Source organism: Nannobrachium achirus (genome assembly GCF_963921795.1).
Source record: "Nannobrachium achirus genome assembly, chromosome: 20".
Taxonomy (NCBI): domain Eukaryota; kingdom Metazoa; phylum Chordata; class Actinopteri; order Myctophiformes; family Myctophidae; genus Nannobrachium; species Nannobrachium achirus.
The window spans coordinates 15554223-15579361 of NC_137827.1; the positions used below are offsets into that span (position 1 = coordinate 15554223).

The following is a 25139-nucleotide window of genomic DNA, read 5'->3' on the forward strand; positions in this document are numbered from 1 at the left end:
CCGGCCGGGTTGACCCCCTGTCTTTAAGCCCCGGACCGCGTCTTGCTCCTCCGACCACCGCCGTTTGACTCTTTACTCTGCAGGGCGTGGAGGGGGTGGAGAGGGGGGGGGCAAAGGGCCCGGCCCACCCACCCGCCGCCCGTCCGCCACTGCACACCGGCCCCATTTCAGAGGGGTTTCTGTGGTCGGAATGAATATTTAATGTGTCAGAGGGTGCACTTAGGAAGAGAATGCCCTGTTTTTCTCTCTATGATATCATAACCACAAGATAGTAGCTGCCGGGGAAGAGGATGCACATTGCACACATGAGGCCTAAACAGCAGCGCTCAATATACCGTACACTACACACCCCCCCCGAGCCAAAATGGATGCAAAAGGTTGTGGATACGTTTACTAGCCTCCCTCTCTGAGTATAGCGGTCACATCATCTGAAAGCATTATGGAATACTACGGAACAATAAATGAAATGCTTGATATAAAATGTCTGCTATTAACGATGTGCCGAGAGGCTATACGCTGTTTAGAAAGGGATGGATGATGATGTGGGTGTGCCGCACTTTGTTTTCTTGTGCCGCGTGTGTTTATGTCCTGATAGTGTTTATTTAATTTTTTTGTTGTTTCTTCTTTCTTGTTTGTTTTTGTCGCTCGGCTGTACACAACAGTCCTTTTTCTTTTTCTTACTGTCCTGTAACCTTAACTGCTGTGCCGCCTCTGGGTGACTTAATTTCCCCTGCCCCTTCTTTGTATATACTTACTGTTTGTTTAGACTTACTGTTTTCTATTTTTTTTTTTTTCTCTCTCATTTTCTTTTATTTACATATCTACTGCATAGTACTGTGTTCTATTCGTCTGTCATTCAATGTTATATGAGATACTTTAATGGTTTCCTGTTGAAATAAGCTTAGTCTTTTCAGGATCTCCTTTTAGTAGACCTTGTACCAGTGAACTGTACCGTCATGAAACTGTACCTTTTCCTATGCAAACTTCTAATAAAGCCTTCAATCAATCAATCAATGAATCAATTTTTCATCATCGCTGCGGAGTAAACAGAGATGTAGCAACAGCGCTTCATGCTTGCTGTATTTTCAGAAGCGTTGCAGACTAGAGAGTGTCGGGTTGTTGTGTTTTTTTTTTATCGTCGGTTTGAACTCTGCACTCTTTAATAAGAGCTGAGCGGACAAACAACGGCAGACACAAGTGTGTCTGGCCCGGCCCTCTGGCCCCACAAAGCCCCTATCAGACCAACACACAGACGCTGTTTGCACTGCGAGGTGACGGGCAGGCCTTGAACAGTAGCAGGGACGTGCAGAGAATGTTAAGAGAGGCAGGGGCTGAAATGTCTAAAAGGGCCTTTTGGTGAAAATATCGAAAATAGCAGACCTCCAAGCTCACAAGGCGTCGCGCTGCGACGCCTTGTGAGCTTGGAGGTCGGCTATTTTCGGTGCGTGATACCACACTGAACCAAGCATAATCAGGTGAATACTGGAGATGTGGCGTAACAGCATGGATTTCTACACAGAGAGGGCAATTCTTTCAACATAAGATGCTGCATTCAAGTTCAGGAGAGTTTGGAGTTTGGACAAGGCAATTCTCTTGAATGCCGCCTTCAGGTAGGCATGGAAAGAGGGCATTTGCGTTTCTTTCACCATAGTAAAAACTGCATTCATGATCTGGAGAGGGCACTTTTTACAGACAGGGTAAAAGGGCAGGGGCTCAAGCCCCCTTTGATGTCTATGTGTGCACGTGCCTGTGATAACCCGATATGGCCCATTCCCTTCCTTCACCCTGGCTTTTTCTCTATATTTCTCTAACACTATTCCTCTATTTCTATCACTATTTCTCTCTCTCTCTCTCTCTCTCCCTCTAACACTCTCTCTCTCTAACTCTCTCCCTCTCTCTCTCTCTCTCTCTCCGCACATTGAAAGAAAGAAACATATGTTCCTGTCTGAAGAGAGACACATTAAACACAAGCTCTTTTTAGTAAAGGGTTGGGCGCTTTTTTTCAGGGGCAAAGTGAAACCCTATCTGGAACGGCAAAGGGCAATACGTGCTCTGGCCCGGTCCCAAGTCTGGGCTGAATATATTTGAAGTGTAAATATTTGTATTCGTCGTATAAATGGACTTGATAGGCCGCTGATAACAGACTTTGAATTGATTTGGAGTGCCTGCATCATATAGTGCACGGTGAAACCCATATCGGCTCAGCAAAAAGCACAAAAGACCATAGCAAGTAACTGTATAGGATTACATGCAAGAATGCCTTGGCATTTTATGCAGCTTCTAAATCTAGTGTTAATGCTGCGAAATGGCAGCCCGCTGTGATGTGTTTTCTCTCTCTCTGTCTTTTGTGTTGAAGTGGTTTGGTTGGAACATGTTTTTGAGAGAGCTCCTCCCTTCCTTTGCTGCTGTTGATGCCGCTGCAACTGTTATGTGAGGAATCAAAGCGAGTCGCACAACAAGGGAAATGGTGTGAAGTGGCTCTGCGGCATGCAGCAGCAGGGAAGCCCGTACGCCACACACTGGTGGCGTCGGGAAGATGCCTGCATGTGTCGGGGGAGGGATGGGACGATATGGACATTTCATATCGTGATTATTGTTTGTGACCAAAGAAATCACGTTTTACGATATTATCGCGATAATCAAAATATCCCCAACATCCATTATCCTGGGGCGGAACATTTTTGGCAAAAAATAGCAGATCTACAAGCTCACAACGTGTTGCATCGTGACGCGTTTTGAGTTTGTAGATCGGCTACTGTAGATTGTAGATCGGCTATTTTTTGGCAAAGAGATTTGGTAGAGTGAAAAAAAGACTGTATCAAGTATGTATATTATAAGTACCTTTTACCAATTATATAGGGTTTAAATGGTACCGGATATGCAGCTCTGCAAATAAAAGGTGAATTGATCCCGGTGCATGACAGAATAAGACGACTTCGCGATAAATTAAATCTCCACGATACGATTATCGTGAGGGTTTTTTTATTACGATAAACGATAATATCGCTTATCGTCCCATCCCTACGTAGGGGAGAACACTACTAATAAAGTGTATTATTATTCACAACAGCGGACGCCTTATCTGGCTTCTTATCTATCTCGACAGAAGACCTTGCAGTGAAGCGCAGTGTCGGGGTGACGGTTGAGAGTGTGTTGCAGCAAGGCCTGCATGGCTGCCTGCAAACTTCCGTTCTGCCTTCAACAGACCCTGAGGATGTTTCAACATCTGTTGAGCAAAGTGCTCGTACGGTACACCTGTTTTCCTCTTCCTCCTCGCTTGTGGAGGGGAGGACACGCACACACACATGCACACACACACGCACGCACATACACACACATACACATAAACACACACACGCACACACACTTCAGGTACCAGCCTCGGTTATACTTCCCCTTTCCAGCTCGTCGCTCACTGTGTTTGTCGTTTAGCCCAAGGAACAAATCCACACGCATCGGCGACGCGCTCAGCCCGCATACGAAGCCACCAATCACACGGTTGGGTGTTCGGGAGAGTCCCGGGGGCCAATCAGAGCTCAGTATTTTTGAGGCTGACCCATGAAGGATGTGGGTTTTACTCTTGGCTGGTGTTTTGTGGCTGTCTCGTCTGGGCCTAAACGAGTCGACGCTAAGCCACACGCAGACACCATAGCACCGCTCGTGCACTCGTTTTGCATGCAAAACTCTCTCCCAGTTCTCTGGGATGTTGTGAACTCTTCAGGTGGACGGGATAACTGCTGCTGCCATGTGGACTGCACACACACAGGCCATTGTTTGCTTTAAAGGCAAACTTCTTAAAAAGTGTGAGATAACATCTCAATGCCGGAAACATTCCAGGCACTGAAGACAGGGGGCGACGAGGCCACTCCTCACCTCACCTACACAGGACTCTTAGTGGGAGGTCAGTTGCCCACGGGTTTGGCCAATTCTTCTCTCCATCGTCTCTCTGGTGCTTTTTGACCACAGCCGAGGAGCTGTCTTAGGCTTCAGGACCAAAGAGCGAAGAAGAGGCCCTGTTCTGGGGACGGAGGCACTGTGTGTGAAACCCCCTCCACAACAAGCTAGTCACAGCGGAAGTCACTATATGTGAAGCGAACGGCTCAGCCTTCCTTTTCTGATAAGAGGATAAACCTCCCTCCCTCTGTGTGTGTGTGTGTGTGTGTGTGTGTGTGTGTGTGTGTGTGTGTGTGTGTGTGTGTGTGTGTGTGTGTGTGTGTGTGTGTGTGTGTGTGTGTGTGTGTGTGTGTGCGTGTGTGCGCGTGGAATAGGGGCGATGCCACACAGGGACAGCTCAGCAGTGAGGCAGGTTGGGGCAGGTTGGTCTAGTGAAGGGGTGCCGACTTAAAGGCCAATGCACCCTGGTTCCTGAACAATACAATGGGGCCCGTAGCACGTCGAGCGCAATCATCCCTCTTTTGTCCTTCAGTTGTACAGTATTTGTGCGTGTGCGTGTGTGATGTGTGTGTGTGTATCAGAAGGGACAAGGAGGTGTGTTGGGGGAGATATGGGTGAGCTTGTTTTTCAGGGCTTGGCCGCCTGCCCGCAGCCTTCGTAGATTTCCCAATACTGTTGCTGCTGCTGCTCGGCAAGGCCGAGCACAGAGGGTCTCTTTGGCTCCTGTGACAGATTATATTAAAGAAATAAGCTAGCCTGAGAGTGTTGTTTTAGCTCTAAAGGTGAAAGGGTTTGTTTGTGTGTGTGTGTGTGTGTGCGTGCGTTTGTGTGCGTGGGCGGGGTACAGAGGTGGGGGCTCACAGGTTTGTGGGAAAGGAAGGCGAGCGGGCCACTGTCACACTCGCGAACACAACACCAGCAGATGTGTCAAACGTCGTTCACACCTCGCTACGCGGTAGCTCTACTCGGAACGCGACGTTCTTGCACACATGCTGCGCTCTACGAGCACACGCACAGGAGACAGGGTGGCGTCCTCTCACGCTCTTGGGTGTGTCGAAAAAAAGATAATTTGTGAATTTTCCATTTTATGTGTGTTTGTGTGTGAGAGACTGAGCGTACATCAACACCAAATCACAAGGTGTTTTTTGAGCGGTGGTCACAAGGTGTTTTTTGAGCGGTGGTCACACCGTCTCCATAGTGTGGCCGTGTGTGTATGCATGTATGTATGCGCGTGTCTGTATGTAGCCTGAGTACCGCTGGGTGACCAGAGAGGTGCTGTTGAGCAGCCTTGAAATGTACATACATGCATGCGCTGCGCGCGCACACACACACACACACACACACACACACACACACACACACACACACACACACACACACACACACACTCACTCACTCACTCACTCACTCACTCACTCACTCACTCACTCACTCACTCACTCACTCACTCACTCACTCACTCACACACACACACACACACACACACATCCTTGAAATTAACGGACACTGTTGTGATTTTTTTATAAATCTATAATACGAGTAGAGAGGATATGAGAAGAGGCATGACAGGAAAAAGTCATGACAAAATGTTTAAAGAACATTAAAAAGTAGACGATCTACAAGCTCACAAGTTTTTTTTCAAAGTGTTTTTTTTTCACGATCCGTCGTACGACGAAGCATATTGGGGGGCTTAAGTGGTTAAAGACCCCGCCGAAGAGCCAAGACTTCCCCCGTGCGCGTTGTTTACCCACGGGATTACAGCCCCCCTCGCCGCTCCTGGAAGCAACGGAGAGGATCTCTCGACTACACCTATTATTTGCTGACTGCTCCTCGCTATTAAGGCCCAGAAAAATAAATCCCCAGACCGCAGGGTACGACACACAGCCGTCCTCTTCCAGTAACCAGCAGGTGCTTGTTTCCCACAAACCACCACCCCGACCCCCCTCTGCACCCCAACACGCCCCCCCCCCCCCCCCCCCCCCCCCCCCACACACACACACACACACACACACGCAACAGAAAACGGTTTATTGTCATAATGCAGTCGAGAGAGAGAGAGAGAGAAAATATTCCCTCCCTCCCTCCCTCACTCCACTCCACCGGTGCTCATTTATTTTTCTAAATGCAGATCAGAACTTTTATTGAATTAGGTCTAAAAGGTCGTAATGGCTCTCCCTCCCTCCCGTACGGGTCCGGGTAAATAAGGAAGAGTGAGTACACAGAGTGGGCATTTTAACTTCCCCTCGTCGGTAGGTAAACAGGAAGGACGCTTGGAGAGAGTGTAGGAGAGAGAGAGAGAGAGAGAGAGAGAGGAGGTTGAAAAAGAGAGAGAGAGGGAGAGGGAGAGAGAGAGAGAGAGAGAGAGAGGAGGTGGAGAAAGAGAGAGAGGTGTAGGGATGCGGCAATATGAAAATGTCATATCACGATTATTGTGACCATGGAAATCGCGATTTACGATATTATCGCCATAATCAAAATATCTATACATTGTAGATCGGCTATTTTTTGGCAAAGAGATTTGGTAGAGAGTGTAAAAAAGACTGTATCAAGTACATATATTTTAAGTACGTTTTACCAATAGAGGGTTTAAATGATACCGGATATGCAGCTCGGCAAATAAAATAATTGATCCCGGTGCATGACGGAGGACGATTTCACGATGAATTAAATCTCCACGATACGATTACCCTGAGTGTTTTTTATCACGACAAACGATAATATCGCGTATCGTCCCATCCCTAGAGAGGCGGTGGGAAGAGAGAACGGAGAGAGAGAGAGAGAAGGTGCAGAGAGGGTGAAGACGGCTTAGGTTTGGCCGGAGTCGTTTCTGAGAAAACATCGGCCTGTCGCCCCCGCTTGCATCATCGCGGAGAATTAAAATCGTTGTCTGAGGCACTCTGTAAATAATTCGGTAATTCCTCCGCGCGTCCTGTCGCTGTCGCCTGACGTCAACAAACACAGAGTGCATGTTTTTGTCTGAGAGGGGGAAAAAAGAGATTAAAGGCCATTTTTAAAGGCTCCAGGCGTCCGTATGAGAGCATGTGTACTGTGTGTGTGTTTGTGTGCGTCTATGTGTGCGTGTGTCTCTCTGACTAGACAGGAGCAGACATGAGTCCTCAGCTGGCCGGCGGGGGGATGTTAGAAAAGGGGGGAAGATGACAAAGCACCAGACAAAGCTGGTCCCTGTTCCCATTGCTAACGTCTTCCCAGAGAGCAAACAGAGAGAGAGAGAGAGGGAGAGAGGGCTGTGAAAGGGAGGAGAGCCAGTGATGTACTAAATGGCAATATTTTCTTTTTTCTCCTCCATCTCTGTTTAGCGGAGGTATTTAGGCTAATTAGCCATGCTTTCACATGAGAGCTTTAGAAGGATTACCAGCCCCTGTGCGCGTGTGTGTGTGTGTGTGTGTGTGTGTGTGTGTGTGTGTGTGAGGGGGGGCTCCAAGGGAGTTGGCCTCAAGTTGTGGTTGAGGTGCCAACAGTGCAGGTCAAAGACTAACCACCTGCAGCCTTTATTCATCCTCTGGTTAATAGGGCTGGGATCCGGAACCTGTGGAACCGAAGGAGCCCGAAAACCGACATTGAGGAACCGGCGTCGGTTCCATCATATTTGGAACATTTTCCGGGAACCGGTTTTATTAAACTGCCAGAGCTAGGAATGTGGACTTCACGTCTGCTATCTTTATATTACATCAGAGTAAGTGGATCTACTTCCGGGTCATCACCCGTATGTATCGCTAACTTAATACCAAACCACTTGGCCAAGATGTACTACATATTATGTACTAAATATAGCTTAAAATTTCAAACACCCATGTCACCTTTGCAAGATGTCGTTTCCAAACCTCTGTATACAGTTGTATTCGTTATTACCCTCATATTTTGCCTCTGTATAAAATAGCCTCAAGTCGACCCGGAAACAGTTAGCCAAATAGCTAATAGTTAGCTCACAACTTTCCACTTTTCTCTTTCACCTCACTCGCAGTAAAGTCCATAAGGCCCGCCCCCACTCAACCATGATTGGAGGAAGGCCCCACTCTATCCTGATAGGAGGAAAACCTGTCTCCTCTACCAAAACTGAAACTGCTTTTTTCTCCTCACAGTTGATAAGACTGAAGTCCAAATATGGAATATATCAGAACATAGACCCATTTTGTTATTATTTGAAGTAAATTAAATCACTTACCCTACCTTTAAGATATCGCTTACTGCATCTTTAATGGTGCTATACTGTATGTGAAACTGTAGGTGATAACTTACTTAGCCATGGCTTTGGTCTAGACTATATAGTGTGCACAAGACTGCCAGCTTTTTTACAGAGACTTTATACAAAACAACCGTTGGAGAGATAAAGACAGAGCTGGGTCTAATGTCCAGATACCTGCATGGCTGCCTGCTTAAAACAGCCAGTCTACTGTATGTCTATCGCAAGGCTGGCTGCTCAGAATGCACTGGACGTTTTGTCCAAGCACGCAGGCTGCTCGCTGAAACAAATCCAGGTCTTTACGACACACAGACTGTGTTGCATTCCAGCGGATTTATCAGTCGGGCCAATATTTGCTCAGGTTTTTTAATCGACAAAAGCCGAGTGTGACAAGACGAGACTGGAACCCTGCAGGGAGTGCTCGCGGCCAACGGTCTTTAAGGACACCATGGACATCTTTGACTGATGGCATTCCTCTCATAGGAAACACGATGTCTCCGCTCTCCGTTTCCCTATCGGCGCCCGTTTGAGTTCGGACCGACCACAACTGTTGTTTGGTTCTACAACCACCACCAAGCTGTCGTCATCTTTCCAAATGATGAATTATCATCAGTGATTGTTGGTTAGATTGTTATGAGGTGGCTTTCTTTGTCCTTTGTGTGTGTGTGTGTGTGTGTGTGTGTGTGTGTGTGTGTGTGTGTGTGTGTGTGTGTGTGTGTGTGTGTGTGTGTGTGTGTGTGTGTGTGTGTGTGTGTGTGTGTGTGTGTGTACCAGTTTGGGGTTAGGCACCGAAAAAAGCCGATCTACATACATCAGCTATTTCTTTAAGATTGTTTTTTATTTGAAATTTAGATTTCTTTTGAAATAACGATAAAAGAAATGTGTAGGGATATTTACCCGCGACCCACGACCCATGATAACGGGTACACAACCCAAGAATAGCGATGGGACGATATGCGATATTATCGTTTATCGTGATAAAAAACACTTACGATAATCGTATCATGGAGATTTCATTTATCGCAATATCGTCCTCCGTCATGCACTGGGATCAATTCACCTTTTATTTGCCGAGCTGCATATCCGGCACCACTTAAATCCTCTATTGGTAAAAGCTACTTATAATATACATGTACGTACTTGATACAGTCTTTTTTTCACTCTATCAAATGTCATTTGCCAAAAAATAGCCGATCTACAAGCTTACAACGCGTCGCAACACGGCTTGTAGATCTGCTTTTTTTTGCCTATGTTCCGCCCCAGGATAATGGATTTTGATTATCGCGATAATATCGTAATATCTTTTGTCACAATAATCGTGATATGAAATGTTCATATCGTCCCATCCCTCCCTACCCAAGAAAGGGTGATAAAGCTGAATTCTGAATGAGTCCACAGATACTGTCTGGTGAACCACGTGCACCACAGTGTGTGTGCGTCACACTATACGTCTCCAGGTCATATGCATCTGGGAGCTCAGAAATCATGATGTTCCATTAGCAGCTAGGAAAGCACCCAGCGTCAGATGTGCCACAGTTCTTTTTTTTACTCCCCTGGCACTGATACACCTGTAGGCCTTTCCTTCAAAAAAAAAAAAAAAAAGAAAGAAAAAAACACCCATCTCCTCTTTCAAACATCAAAGTTGCCTTTGAGAGAGCAATTCGCACCGAGGGGGGGGGGGGGAGCCTTTCATGCCATTTGTGGAGCATGGGCGTTGCCGCACGGCCGACTTAAAGAGATGGACACACCTGGCAGGTGCATGAGCACATGCACGCCGTAGTCACACACACACACACACACACACACACACACACACACACACGCACACACGCCCACGTCTTTTGTTTACTTTGTCGAGAGACAGCAATATCGCCGGAGAAATAACACAGCAAAATGTCATTGTTTATCTATTTGCATACTTTGTACAGTCTGCGTGCCAAATGCAAATAGGATCAACCCCGCCGAGTCCAGAAAACATGCACCAGCACTAGCAGCAGCCCTGGACCCCTCCCAGAGCTGCCCGCTGCCCGCCATTCTGCTGCACAAACACACCCAGCAGAGTAAATACAGACAACAAAACATGACAATGCTTGTATGACTCGACTTCTGCGGCTCTATGAGACTGTGTGTGCGCGCGTGTGTGTGTGTGTGGTTGCGACTGTGCGTGTGTGAGCTCTGCCTGGATGCAATGGAGTGCATCCAAGCGTATTATGTTTAATGCATAATATCGTCGCTGTCGGGCAGAAACCTCGTATCTCCCAATTTTCAAATTTGTATTTCTTTTTTCTTGCAAAGTAAAGCCCTGCTTCATCATGCAAGGCCGTCGCTCAAAAGTAGTGGAAACAGCAGATCTACAAGCACACTTGTGTGCTTGTAGATCGGCTGTTTTCACTATTTCAGTAAATTCTTTAAATGATAAATACAAAACGAACGGTTTTGGACATACAAGGTTTCCACCCGACAACGACGACATTTCGGTCTTATCAGACCAGTCACCACATTGACCTCACTTTAGATACTGAACAAGTGAACGCTGAGTTCATCATTTTGCATGCAGCAGCATCCTCTCCTCTCCTCTCTCCTCCCCTCCACTCAGTCTCCTCTCCTCTACAGTTGTGATGAGTTCATCTCGTCACAAAAGACCCTAATTGTCACCCTCGCCCTTCTCGGTACGCGCACTGACGTGTGGCACAGATCTGCTTCTCAGAAAAGAGGGGCTCTATAACTGTTAACTGGTCACACCACCGCCTGTTTGACTTCAACAGAACCTCTGACGACCAACTGTGACAAATAGGCCGGGGAGGAAGTGAAATGACGGATGACGTGTGTGTGCGTCTGTGAGTGAGTGGGTGTTTGTGTGTGTGCGTGTGTGTGTGTGTGTGTGTGTGATGAGGAAACAATGTGCAGGGGAAAGAAAAATACTTAGCTGAACACTGGCCTACTTTCTGTTGAGGAACCATGTACGATATATACGCAGTGTGTGTGCGCGGCTGCACGCAAACCCCATGCAAGTGCGGTGACAGAGACAGACACAAACGCATGTATATTTTTGCCTGCATGTGAACGTGCCTCCGCCAAATAATGCGTGTTAAAGCCTGAGTGTGTTTTTACTTTGTGTGTGTGTGTGTGTGTGTGTGTGTGTGTGTGTGTGTGTGTGTGTGTGTGTGTGTGTGTGTGTGTGTGTGTGTGTGTGTGTGTGTGTGTGTGTGTGTGTGTGTGTGTGTGTGTGTGTGTGTGTGTGTGTGTGTGTGTGTGTTCGTCTATCAGCAGCCCTGGTGTTTCTGTTACATTGCCGCGGGCTGAGCCGCCGCTGCAGTCCTGTCCATCAGGTTCTACCGACTGGATCTGTAAACATTAAGCCATCTAGATCGGGAACGCGTCATTACTTTGTGCTTTCGCTATTGAAAAATGGCAGATATACAAGCTCGCAGCGTGGCACTCGGTGCAGCGCTGCGAGCTTGTAGGTCTGCTATTTTTTGAAAAGTCGTATTTGTTTCAGCAAATCTTTCAATATATATTTTTGAAAGCGAAGATTTACAACTCAAATCTTTCTTTCTCAGGGTCCCTTATTTTGAGATGGGGGGGGGGGGGGGGGGGGGTATGCGGCCAAATACATACAATTCTAGGGGCCCTTGACATGAAAAGGTTTGAGAACCGCTGACAAAGAAACATGCGTTTTTTCCAAAAACCTTAGAAGGTTTTTGGAAAAAACAGTGCCGCGCTGTGAGCTTGTATATCTGCTATTTTTCAACGGTTAAAGCATGAAATAATGGTTACAGTGATAACCCGTTAAAATGTGTTTTTCCCGGTCGAAATGCGTTAATAAAAACCTCCTCCCCTCTGTGCCAGCTCCTGCCGGGTCTCTGCTGCTGCTGCTGCTGCTGCTGGCAGCCATGCAAATCCAGGCCGTAGACAAACAGCCCGTAAAGCCCTGAGCAGCAGCAGCCTGCATGCATGCTGCCAACAGGTGAACACATAGCAGAGCCAGGCCAAGCCAGACTTATGGGCTCTCTGCGTACCAGGCTATGAAACACAATATGGACCAACGGCGACGGTTGCCTTTTTAGCGCTGAGGAGGAGAAATGGCAGGTCGTCTCCCAAAGCAATAATCGATATATATATATATCGTCACTGTCGGGCAGAAACCTTGTATCTCCAAGTTTCAGATTTGTATGTATTTTTTGTAAAGTAAAGCCCTGGTTCATCATACAAGACTGTCGCACAAAAGAACGATGAAAATAGCTGATCCCACAAGCACAGAACGCCTCGCGATGGGAGCCGTTGTGTGCTTGTAGATCGGCTATTTTCACTATTTTAGATCATTTTTAATAGGATAAATACAAAACGAACGGTTTTGGACATACAAGGTTTCCACCCGACAACGACGATATATAAGTAGCTAACGAGTGACACGCGCACGCGCGCGCGCACACACAAGAAATGCTGTTTGTTTTAATTGTGGGTGAAATGGTTTCCCCGCATTGCCTCACAATGATGAAAGACTTAGAAAGTACACAACACTACAGTATGTCCTGTGGTTTGAGCAGACCAAATAATATTTATAGGTACAGTACGTCTAGACGAAACCATGACAGTGGCCTGATTTATCTCCCACCAGAGTGTCTGCAGGTACATTTATTTATTCACCTTCCCTGCACCTGAGCTGAACCTGTTAACCAAAACGATAGCCAGGAGAAACCAAATGTAGTTACTTTAGAGTTACTACAGGGGGTCCTCCAAATCTTTGTGTGATAGAAACTTTTTATCTTATTTTTTTTTTTATATTAACCACTTGAATCCTGGTGTCCTTATTCTGACAACTTTAGCTAAAAATAGCAGATCTACAAGCTCACATGCCTCACAGCACAACGCCTCGTTGTGAGCTTGTAGATCGGATATTTTTGGCAAAGAGCTTTGGTGTAGAGGGGGAAAAAGAGCAGACTAAGTACAGAGTGAAAGGTCAGGTTTATTAAGTATTGACGGTTCAAGTGGTTAAATATCTGAAAACACAAATCGACATGAATCCAAAATAACACTGATGATTGTGTTGTCAAACGATGAAGCTATATGGAATCTATGAAAATGTTGTGGGGGGTCCCTACTTCATCTCTCTCTCAACTAAGGGGTCCTTGGCCTGAAAACGTTGAAGACCCCTGAGCTAAAGCCAGAGACCAAGTTAATACCAAGACCAAAGTGGGACTGACTGAGGCAGAGTGAGGACAGAGACAGAGGGGAGGCGAGACCAAGTCCAGACCGAGGCCGATGGGGGATCGAAATTTAAAAAAATCGAATTTATGTAAAATACAAATACGTAGCTTACTTATATAAGGGAAAGCTTGAGCTGAAATTATATTTTGCTGACTTTTGAAAAGCTCAAAATTATAGGTATAATAAAATAAATGTAGCCTTTGACATATAAAGGTCTCTATTCAAAAGTATGTATAAATAAAGTACTCCGCCTGTATTATTTAGTACAGTTTATTCATTTGAAATGGAAATCATTACAGAAATCAAAATAGACAAATGTCTGGAAAACTACAACCCTATTACGCAAGATGTTCTGAGTTAATTTGTTCGTATGAATTACAAAATCTACTTCCTAATAGGGAGACTGCGGAGTTTCTGTTTCGTTTTCCGTTTTGTTTTCTGTTCCGTTTTCTGGCAAACGTTTCCTCAATAGCACATTATTTTCTCATGCTTATGTAATGCTATTCTCTGAATTCTCCCACTGGATTCTCAGCAGCACTGTGGTGCAACTGAGTTTAATGGGAGCCTAAATTCCTCCTGTCCTATATTAAACAGTGACACTTTATAGCGCCCCAGTGCCAGTGTAAAAGTAGCATGGCCACTCTGACGCCCTGACTGGAGCCGTGATGAGTTGACAGAGACAGACATGAGACCTCGTTAATGTACACAAGTCTTATTTCAGGCCAGGACACTCGTGCATGCGCGCGACACACACACACACACACACACACACACACACACACACACACACACACACACACACACACACACACACACACACACACAGTGTTTATAATTATCTATTCCTCCCCCTACCCATTCTCCACACTGTCCTCTTCCATGCACGACGCCTCCTCAAATAGTCTCCGGCCTGGCAGGGGGGCGACGCCCCTCTCCCTGTGCCCCTCGCCCGTTCTCCGTGCCAGCCCCCGAATCGCCCCTCGGCGTGGCACGCGCTGCCACCACGTTCTCTCCTTGCATTGGCCCGCGGCTCCGTGTTGGACTGTTTTGACTGGGGCTAAATCCACTCCGGGTCCCAAATAGCCCCAACTCCAGCAGACATGAGCGCAAGGCATAGCTATCTGCTCATTCAGAGACCCCTTAAAAACCTGGTACGGTGCTGTAGAACCATAATAAACACGATAGCTCCACAGGAATGGCCATGAAATCCTAGACACCGAGTCTATCCCGACTTGAGCGCACAAATGAATGCACGGCCCGCGCGCGCGCACACACACACTCACACACAGATTTACACACACGGCACCAGCACCTTCACCAAGTGACTAGACTGAGTAACCCTACTCTGCTCCATCTCTCACACCATCAGACCTTAAACCACAGTAGTATGTAGCTGTGGCTAAACAGTGGCGCTAAACAGCCTCAGCACACCGGGCGTCTCTGCCAGGGCTAACAGCAGTCGGGGGGCCTGCTTGCCCTCGAGTTAAGTCAACGAGCCACTTATGTATGTGGTCGGGCAGGTAGGAGTGTATAGGACCCTCCGACCAGACCCGTGTGGGAGCGAGGTCACTTGAACCGAGCCATCTGCGGCTTGGAGACACACCACGCCGCTTCTCTTAGTGGTCTCAGGGTTATGCCTTAATACGCTTTACAGTTTCCTCTGAGGCCTCTCCCTGTTACACACACGCACACACACACACACACACACACACACACACACACACACACACACACACACACACACACACACACACACACACATGCATACACGCAACACAAACACTTGCGCATGACTGATTGTCCATTAGTGTAATTGCTAGTCAACCTCTGCTGCTGATCAACCATAATAAGCTCTCCACTGGTAGTAGCTGCATGCATGCGCGTGCATACAGTCGCACGCTATATCATTCTCACACAGTGCTATATTTTCTATCATCTGCATATGACTCATCATATGCTTGTTTTAAGGGCATACTTACTAATGACACCTTTTCTCCTGGCCAAGAATAGCTACTCTTCTCTTCTTAACTGTGTTTTGCCCCGGAAGCGCTCAGTGCAAACGTGTAAACTCTTTTGTTTTTCTAATAACTATACATACGTACAATATAAGCTAAATATAAGTGTAACTACAATGTGTGTGTGTGTGTGCATTTGTTTGTGTAGGCCTACATTAGCTGTGTACTAGAGCGGTGGTTCTCAACCCGTGGGTCGGTCCCCAAATTATTTTGGGGGGTCCCCAGATGATTTACTTATTGTGAATTTAAGGACTTTTTAATACCTCTAAAATTATAAATTAAACATTGGCCAGATTGTCAAATATTAGAGGATGACATTGTGAGCATGTAGAGGCGTTGTGAGCGTGTAGATCGGCTATTTTCACAATAGAACCGTGTTATACAAAATGTTATGCCTCAACTCTTAATGCTTGTCAGGGTAGGGTAGGGTGGGGGGTCCCCAGTTAAAATGTGATTATTTTGGGGGTCGCGACCTGAAAAGGTTGAGAACCACTGTACTATAGGGGAAGAGAGAGAGACGTGAGTACTCACTGCGTGGTTCCCGTGGCCCATCAACGGTGACTTTAATGGCACGGTGGTAGGTGGCCACTTGAGGGGGTCCGGTGAACACTGTGATGGTCAGTGTGAAACTCTTCCCTGCAGAGGGAACAGGGTCCGAAATGATCAATTAGAACAGTGGTCCAGGGACCACCAGTGGTAGGCTACTTGAGGGGAGTCCAGGTGGTCCCCAGATAAATGATTTAGAGATGGTAACCAAATGGACCCTTATAGATCTTTAACTCTCGGGAGCGTAAAATGAAACCATGCAAATTGGTTTCATTTTTCACCCTCAAGAGTTAAGTTGTTGTTATGACATCGGCATTACTTATTTTATAAGACGTCTACACAATCAGAGACTGTAGGAATTTGATCAGCGGTTAGTTTGCCTGTTGGCCTGTCTCTCCTATACCACATCAATACAGCAAGGCATTGTGGACAGAATCCTCTCCAATGATAACAAAATATTTTAAGCTTTGGGTCTGAGAGGCTAAAATCTCATCAAATGGTGGTCCGTGGCTCAAATGCAGAATAAATAATGGACCTTGATATGAAAAGGGTTGAAAACCACTGAATTACTGAGTGCTCACATACCTTTGCCCCCATATAATTAGACATTTGTGGGAGTTTGAAATTTGAAATCATAGGCTTTTTAAAATGTATTGTCAAAGTGCAGCTTTTTTTTTCTTTCTTTTCTTTTTTCTTTCTTTTTTTCCTTTTTGAAACATGCTTTGTTTGTAACAATACTCTGCTTGTGCAACTTAAATTATCACGGGTTTTGGTTTTGGGTCCTCTCTTTTAAAGCATGTGAATTAAAAAAGCGGAGGGACCACCCCTTTGATGGTCTGACTGCGGGTATGATTTAAATTATTGAGGGGGAATGTATTCCAGATTGACCGAAGGGAAGGGGGCTTACAGCGGCGGTTTATTGTTCAACAAGTCTGGATCTTGCACGAGTTTCCTGCAGCTCCCATCTGCGTGAAAGACCATGTTAGAAAGTGATCCTAGAGATCTTTGCAACGGAACGGGTTTTCGTCCCCATGCTATAAAGCGGCGCTTTCATAAAAAAAAGGCATCTCTTGTTTAAAAAAAAAAAAAAAAAAAGGAGGAAAGTGAGAGAGAGTGAGAGACTGTGAGGGAACAGAATCCCGGGGTGGGGTTAGCTAATTGACTACAGAAATGAAAGGTACTTTTTAATTTGGAGGAGACGAGAGTGTTTTCCATTCATCAGTGTGCAACTATTTAAAGTGTAACATTTAGGGAAATATGCGCCGCGCGCCGCGCGTCGGCAAGGGGCCAGGGCGCTGGAAGCGTGCAGAGGAGGAGGAATGTCAGAAATGCCACTGCTTGGTTTTAAAGGTGTGCTAAACAGGCACGCTTTGAAAAGTGTCAATGTGGCTCATGCATGTCATGATGATGTGTGGACCGAGTATTTTTTTTGTTTATTTGCCCGAATATTTTGTAGGCTACAAAATATTTCCCTCAAATCAACCACTTTTTTTTGCAGAGCAAAACAGACCTGCATGTGCACGTGCGTATTAATCACAGCATGTAAGCCTATAGGAGGGATAAAAGGTGCAGCTCTCTAATTGACATGTTGTGTTTAACTTTTTTCTTCTTCATTTTTTTTAGTCGTGTTATAATAATTATAGGTCCAATTAAACACTGCGTAATGTGTAGGCCAAGCCCATACTCTAATAATGTCGTAGGCGGACTTGCTTTGCAAATTGGCCGGGGGAGATGAATTGCGACGTGTGTGTGTGTGTGTGTGTGTGTGTGTGTGTATATATGCGTGCGCGTGTGTGTGTGTTTTTTTTCTCCGTCCATATTCGCTCACAGCCCCGGATAATTATTTGTATTCACATGGATTAGATAAATTACAGTGCGGGTTTATTTGCGCGTGTGTTGAGTGTGACGCAGTGACTGCATGCAGCAGCCTCCCCAGGCCCAGGTGTGTTGTGTGCTCAGGTGTTTCAGATGTAGTCTAATAGGCTGCTGCTGTAGGCCTATTCATCTCCAGTGGTGTGAATTATAGGCCTATAACTAAATACATTTACTTTGAGTAAAAGTTTTAGGTATTTGTACTTTACTCGAGTATTTCAAATTATGCAACAGCCAACACTTTCATATTTGTACTCAAGTGAACAACATTTTGAATTCCGGACTTTTACTTATAACAGAGTACTTCTACATTGCAGTATTGATACTTATAAAGTCAAATATATGAGTAGCCTATAGGCTACTTTTTTCCCCACCACTAAATAGGCTGCTGTTCTGTATATCGTCACTGGCAGAAACCTTGTATCTCCAAGTTTCAAAGTAGCCTATTTAAAGCCTGATTGGCTTGGCTGCTTCATCAGACAAGGCCGTCGCACAAAAGTAGTGAAAACAGCAGATCTACAAGCACACAACGCCTTGCGGTGCGTGTTGTGTGCTTGTAGATCTGCTGTTTTCACTAGTTTAATCATTTTTAAAATGATAAATGCAAAACGAACGGTTTTGGACATACAAGGTTTTCACCCGACACGACAACATCTCCATGTGTCTCACCTCGGCCGCTGCGGCCCACGAAGCGCAGGTCGTTGAAGCGGGCCACCTGGTTCTTCATGACGGCCGAGGCGTTCCGCAGCTCCGCCGAGTAGTTCTCGTCGTTCCCGGCCATGACTGTCACCAGCGTCCCGTCGGGGACGTCGCCCAGCGCCACGACCTGCAAGGGAAAAAAAAAAAAAAAACGACAAGGCGGTTAAAACAAAAAGAAACTCACTAAAAAGTAACCAAATAGGCTGCACACCGCATCCGGTGGTAGGAAAAATAATGTCTAGGCTAATTTACGGCAGTCAGTGTCACTTCACTTCACTTCACTTCTCTTGCCCGAGAACAACTAGGCTATCTGTCTCCTCTCCTCCAAGCTGACAAGCTTTTATAGCACAAACACAAATCCCAAATAATAAGCAGGAATGTTCTCTATCTCCTGGTTATTTTACATCATGGTAGGCCTGGGCTAAACAACAAAACAATAAACAATGTGTTATATCTGGCCTATTCCACTACTGTGTTAATTGCTTGCTGTGCCATTTCTATAAAAGAGGACACATTTAAATGTGTGCAATGTTACATCACATTCGTTTTTTTAGACCTTTGTAATTTATTTTTCATGTGATAACGTGGGTTCTGATCCGTGATTTATTATGGTTTCCTGGCACACAGATTTAGCCTATATATCCACAGAACTGTCAACATGTTTAATATTATTTAATTTATGGAAATAATAGCCTATATAGCTATATAGTCTTGAATTATTAGTGCCATGCATAATATCCATATTGCAGTCCAGAAAAGCATGTATTCTAATGGTGTAATAAATTATTAGCAAAATACAGAACTTATAGACAAAATTAAAAAATAAAATAATAGCATAACACTTTTTACAATTAGCTTCCATGCACAAATTGACTCATCTTTTATTGCAGTCAGTAAGTAGCCTATACAGTATGTTGGTCACAGCCTGCACCATAAAATCATGCAGTTTAAATTTATCTACGAGAGTGTACGTCGCTACACACACACACACACACACACATGTAACCTTTAATAAGAGTGCAGGGTGCACTGAGCTAAATGACAAGTCTATGATATGAAATTATGAACGATAAAGCAGTGGTTCTCAAAGTGGATTCCAGGGACTCTGTGGGTTCCTTTATGGGGGTCTAAATCGACTCATACAAGTCTGTAACTCTGACAGTATACAAATGGAACCAAATGGACCCATTTGTATAGTGTCAGAGTTAAGGGAAGACCTTGAAATGTGTGTAAAAACTTTGAGAAACACTTGGTGATAAAGAAAACGGGGCCACCTTTACCTTGAACGCCACGGGCAGCGTCTTGTTGCAGCGCCAGTGCGACGGCAGCACGGAGCAGAGGAAGTTGGGGCTGTCGGTGCGGACCAGCTCGCCGGCGTGGTCCGCCAGCACGTCCACCACGTTGCGGGTGTCCGGCCGCGACGACCTGAGCGGCCCGCCGGGGCCCGTGGCCATGGTCCCGTTGCTCCCGATGATGTCTCCGCCGATCTTGCTGCAGGGGAACGACGTGGAGGGCGGCGTGAACCGTCTGGTGGTGGTCGGGTCTACGGGAATATGCATCACAACAGCGTGGGGTCAGTTGTCGCCTGAATGCGTCGCCCGGGGGGATTTTAAAGCAGAAAAGAAGCCAGGAATCGGCTCTTTTTGGGGTTGTTTTTGGAGGTGAGAATAAAAAAAAAGTCTTCCTCGCTTGCAAGACGCTCTAATAGAGTTAAAAGTCCAGTGATGGAGTGCACGGGGATGGATGGAGACGTGCGCGCGTCGCGGGGTCCCCCCAGTAAAAGAGTGATGAGTTGGTGTCTCTCTTTTTAGAGGAACAGTCTTTTCTCTAGCTATCTGTCGCGAAGAACGATAACCCACTGATCACTGAGTTCTCTAGGCCTATCAACTGCACAGGATGTGTCGGCATGAGAAACATCGAGTTGCTTTTCCGTTTCTCGCCAGCTACAGCAGAACTCTGCAAAACCGCAGCTTCTCAAAAGTCCCTCGCCGTGCGCTTTTTATCTGCCGTGCACTTGATGAAATGTCCTCACACGCATTACACGCACAGCAGCAGCAGTCGCATGCAGTGTGCGTCGACACGTGGACTGTGGGGAGTCTTCGCTCCAAAAATCAGTTTGTATAAATAATGTATGTGTGTATCAAGGCAGTCAGTGGCCACACAACGACCAAAGGTTTATAATCCAGTTCTGGGACGGCCAGCGCGCTCCGCGTCTAAAGCAACAGCCACAGACGCGCTCTCTCTCCGGGTCCGTGCCACGAACCTCCGCCGTGCGCACTGGAGGAAACGCCAAATAAAAAAGTCAGCGATTCGGTTTGATCTCAAACCAAACCCCACCGGAGATCGAAGCCAGCCAGGATATCTAAAAAGACAACTCGGCGCTGTCAGAAGTTCATAAATCTTCTTTTTTTAAAGTTTTATTTCTTGCCAACTTGATCCTCCTCCGAAACTTCAGAAGCAAATCGAGAAATCCAGACGCTAAAAGTCGACGAGCCTAAAATACTTTCTCTATAGGTTTTTGTTGTGAAGTTCCCTTTTAAAAAAAGTGTTATCCTCTTTGCACAAGTTCTCTAGGAGCGGGGAGCGAGCGGACGAGTTGAACGGTGGTGCGGGAATGAAGAGTGCAGTGATATTATTTACCCAAGTCATTTTAGTGTTTAGTGGTCGGGAGTGTGGCGATGATCTGGACCAATGAACCGGCTGGGTTGGGCTTTCATTAGACCAATCAAACTCTCCCGAGGAGAAGCGAAGTGAAAGCGCTCCTTTCTTCACCATTTCATTCTACTGTCACACGACGCTGAATTATTGATACAACTATAGACATATCATAGGCTATATCTCTGTTCTGCTCTGCCTCTGCAACAAGCCGCACGAGTTCTATTTAGCAAAGAGAGAAGTTGTGATAACAAAATATGTACCAAAAAAAAGATGCGTCTCTATTTGTTGGAATGAGCAGCAGTGCTTTGGTTATAGAAGGTGCGTGCTTGTGAATAATAATAATAATACAAATAACAAAATAATATTTTTAGAAAACCATGTCTTGCAGCTAAATTTCATCACGTGCATTCTGTTAATCAAAATGCATCAAGGAGACCACATGCATCTCGAGACTATTTTGAAAAAATAATATTGGCTACAACATGTGAAGAAAAGATGCTTTATTTTTCTTCAACTAAAAACACATTTCACTTCCTTTGAACTCTGTGACGACTTTAACAATTATAAGAGCAAATGTGTTATTTCTCTGCCATTTCTTTAGATCCATTTTGGGGCTACATGTCAATTAATTTGAGCCTATATACCTCCCGTCGTGTCTCTTTTCACATTGGTTTGCACAGTGTAGCCTATATTAGACCATATCTCTTTCATTTAGGCTATATAGCCTAGATTTATAGGATTTGGGATAATGTTTTATGCTCCTCTGACTGGGATGTGTTGCATCAAGCTAATATTAGTTTTTGTTTTTATAATACATTAGCCTTTTTTCCCTTCTTCTTCTTCTCTGGCCAGGGCATGTTCACATGCATGCATGTCTATAAGATTGATCAATATCTCTTTTATTTAATTAGATTTTATTTTATTAGGTGGAGAATGAAAGTAAGCAAATTAATCATTTAGAGTTCATAAATCGAGGACACAACAAGAGCGGGCTGTGCCAGACAACCCCAGGCTGTGTTAATTATAAACCCAGGATTGTGAGGTTACAGTACAAAACACACCATGCATAGGCAACACCCTGCGATGCCAGGCCGCAATACCGCGTTCAGACACTAGTAGGCGCATTTGTCTTTTCAATGTAGCTCTCTCATCACTGTGAGAATGAGGCAGAGGTTTGCCTGCATGCAGACAAAACGAAACAAAACATTTATTTCTGCTGCTGTAATGTCATTTTAAATAGGAAATATTATTGCCCGGCCAAATAAACTTAAACGAATTAAGCCTCCCAGAGTCGTGTATTTTGAGGTTGTTGTTGCATTTTGAGAGCTGCCTGGGCGGGCCCCGTGGTCGATTTGACATAAACACTGGCGATTATTGCGAGGATCTACAAAAATATATGGTCATTCTTGCCATGAAATCAATCTGAAATCTACTGAGATTTTATTTTCGTTTGATCACTGACGGTTGAAACATCTGCGAGGGATTAAACTGAATTTCACTCGCTGAATTATCATTTGAGAAGGCAGTTTATGTAGGCCATATTATTCCTTTCTTTATTTTATTTCCCCACCCTTTTCCCCCATTAATTAATAAAAAGGGTTTATCACAAATAATATAAAAATGTTGATTAGCATTAAAGAGGATTTATAGGATAATCTGTTTGATTATTTTAAGGATATTGACTTAAATGATACTATAATACATGTTAACTGTTTGTCTGAAATTACGACCTATTGGGCACAAATGTCAATCTACATCTAGAGAAGCATTAATTAGGCCCAATCCTCTTCATAATATTTTAAAATCGTTCTGTGCATCTTTATAACATATATCTTTATCTATTTATAACATAGCCTAATCAATGTCAATAGATTTGTTCATAATATGCGTGCAATGCGTGTGTAGGCCCAAACAAAATATTTAGCGACGTGCATGCAAGCGTGTGCATGTGCTTACATAGGCTATTTTATATAGACGCACATCGTGCACGCGTGGCGCGTGCGTGCATGCATTTTTAAGTTGTTTACTTGCGAGGTCTCCGCACGACGTGCAATTAAGGGTGTGTGAGGCGTTATCGGAGTGTGGCTTTTAGATTTTCCCTTAATGTTCTCTCTTTATTATCACACACACACACACACACACACACACACACACACACACACACACACACACACACACACACACACAGTCACAGACTTGTCTGGGTGATCTTTGTGACAAAACACTTGTGGAGAGAGAGAGAGAGAAGAGAAGAGATGGAGGAAGATTCCTATCTACACCCACTGCAACAGCAAGGCGTTTTAGGGAAGTGAAAATGGAGAAATCATAATTAGGTAATGGGGGTTGAGGAGGAGGAACCCTAATAGTCTGTAGATAATTCTTCTGCAATCAACGTCTTAAAGGTCGAGCGTTATTTCACAATGGCCGAGGAAGAAGCTGTCTGTCATTTTTTTTTTGTGGGATATCGAGAGACCACGCCGCAATGTGCAAATATCCTCACCAATAACCTCAATGGTGCATGGCGAATGAAAAAAAAGAAAGAAAAGAAGAAAGAGGCAATAAATAATTACAATATTGAATACAAGCCTGTCATAGTCATGGATTTTTTTTGATGAGACTGTCTCAGATAAGGCTAGAACTAGAAAAAAAAATCATGGCTTGCTTTTGTAGTCCTAAACGGCCATAAAGGGGACCAACACAGGTTTGTCAATTTGTATGATTCTACGCCAATCAGGACACCTGTTGGTCCTCAACATGGTTATGGGCTGGTGTGGCGTAGGAGGACTACAAAGGCAACCCATAATAAAATTACTTTTAAATTGACTATACGTTTCACAATGCGGAGGCACAGGCTTTTAAAAACTGAATGTAACCGTCGAAAATGAGAATTTGTATACAGCTTGAAGAATGAAGATACAAAAGCTCTTTTCACGTGCACCGCCAGCACCGGAGCATAAAACAGGCCTCGTGTTTGAAGAAGACCTGTTCTTCTTCCCCAATCAATGGTCGCTATTTTGAGGATAGGCCTAAAACATATCTCGACGGAGGGAGGGAGACAGTGACAGTGTGCCCGGTAATATTTCAGTTGTTCTCTCTCTCTCTCTCTCTCTCTCTCTCTCTCTCTCTCTCTCTCTCTCTCTCTCCATCCATATTGGCTGCCCTGGTTCATTATTAATATGTGACCACAACACGAACCGAACTGCCCTTCTCGCAGCGGTAATGTGCGCTCCGGGCATGCAGTGCTGTCACATATTAAGACCTCTAGATTTCAACGTGCAGTTTCTACGGTTTCAGCCGCACAGACATCGAGGAGGATGGGAGCCCGCCGTGGCCCTGAACGATTTTTAATGATCCGGGGTGCGGGTTTTTTAGCCTGAAAACCAAGACCCGACTCTGCGAGGATGTGAAACCTCAGATCCACCTCAAGGCAGGACTGGAGGCCTGGGTCATTTTTACATCCCCCTCCCCCCTTCTTCTTTAAAGGATAAGCATACATACATTCTTGTGATTTCTAAGGCTGTTTCTCAAACGTTTACGTTTCAATGTCTCCCCTTAACTCTGACAGTGTACAAATGGAACCTAATGGTCCATTTGGTTCCGTTTGTACACAGAATTGAATTACAGACTTGTATGGGTCAATTTAGACCCCCCCCCCCTAAAGGAACCCACAAAGTCCCTGGAATCCACTTTGATAACCACTGTTCTTAAGGTGTAATTTCTTATTGTGGGCTTGTTTTTTTTAATGACATTTCAATGAAAACCAACCCGTTCCTGTCAGACTATAGGTAAGGGTCTCAAAGAGGCGATATATGAGTGAATTATAGGCTAATACTTCCATTGGGTTTTTTTATTTATTTAATATAGTTTCATAATAAATCAGAGCATTATAGTATTAGTGTTTAACCACTTAATCCCTATTTTATTATTCATCATGTGATGTGTCATCATCATCATGATGATCATCTACAACAGTGGTTCTCAACCTTTTCAGGCTGTGACCCCCAAAACTATCATATTTTAACACAGTTTATTGGTAAAATAGCAGA

The 25139-nt window shown here is 45.0% G+C and overlaps 1 protein-coding gene across 3 annotated transcripts in view; it reads right to left on the reverse strand.

The window, feature by feature from the left end:
• runx3 (RUNX family transcription factor 3) overlaps window positions 1-25139 on the reverse strand; it is a gene marked incomplete at both ends in the record, with an annotated part of 84538 nt that overhangs the window by 29642 nt on the left and 29757 nt on the right. For 2 of the 3 annotated variants that reach the window (XM_080751330.1, XM_080751329.1), the window contains 3 exons: window positions 15850-15954; window positions 18406-18562; window positions 19716-19978. In XM_080751330.1, the coding sequence (XP_080607456.1) occupies window positions 15850-15954; window positions 18406-18562; window positions 19716-19978 (525 nt within the window). Of the gene's footprint in view, window positions 1-15837; window positions 15955-18405; window positions 18563-19715; window positions 19995-25139 lie in introns of those variants that run through there. The other variant, XM_080751331.1, reaches the window with a different exon arrangement.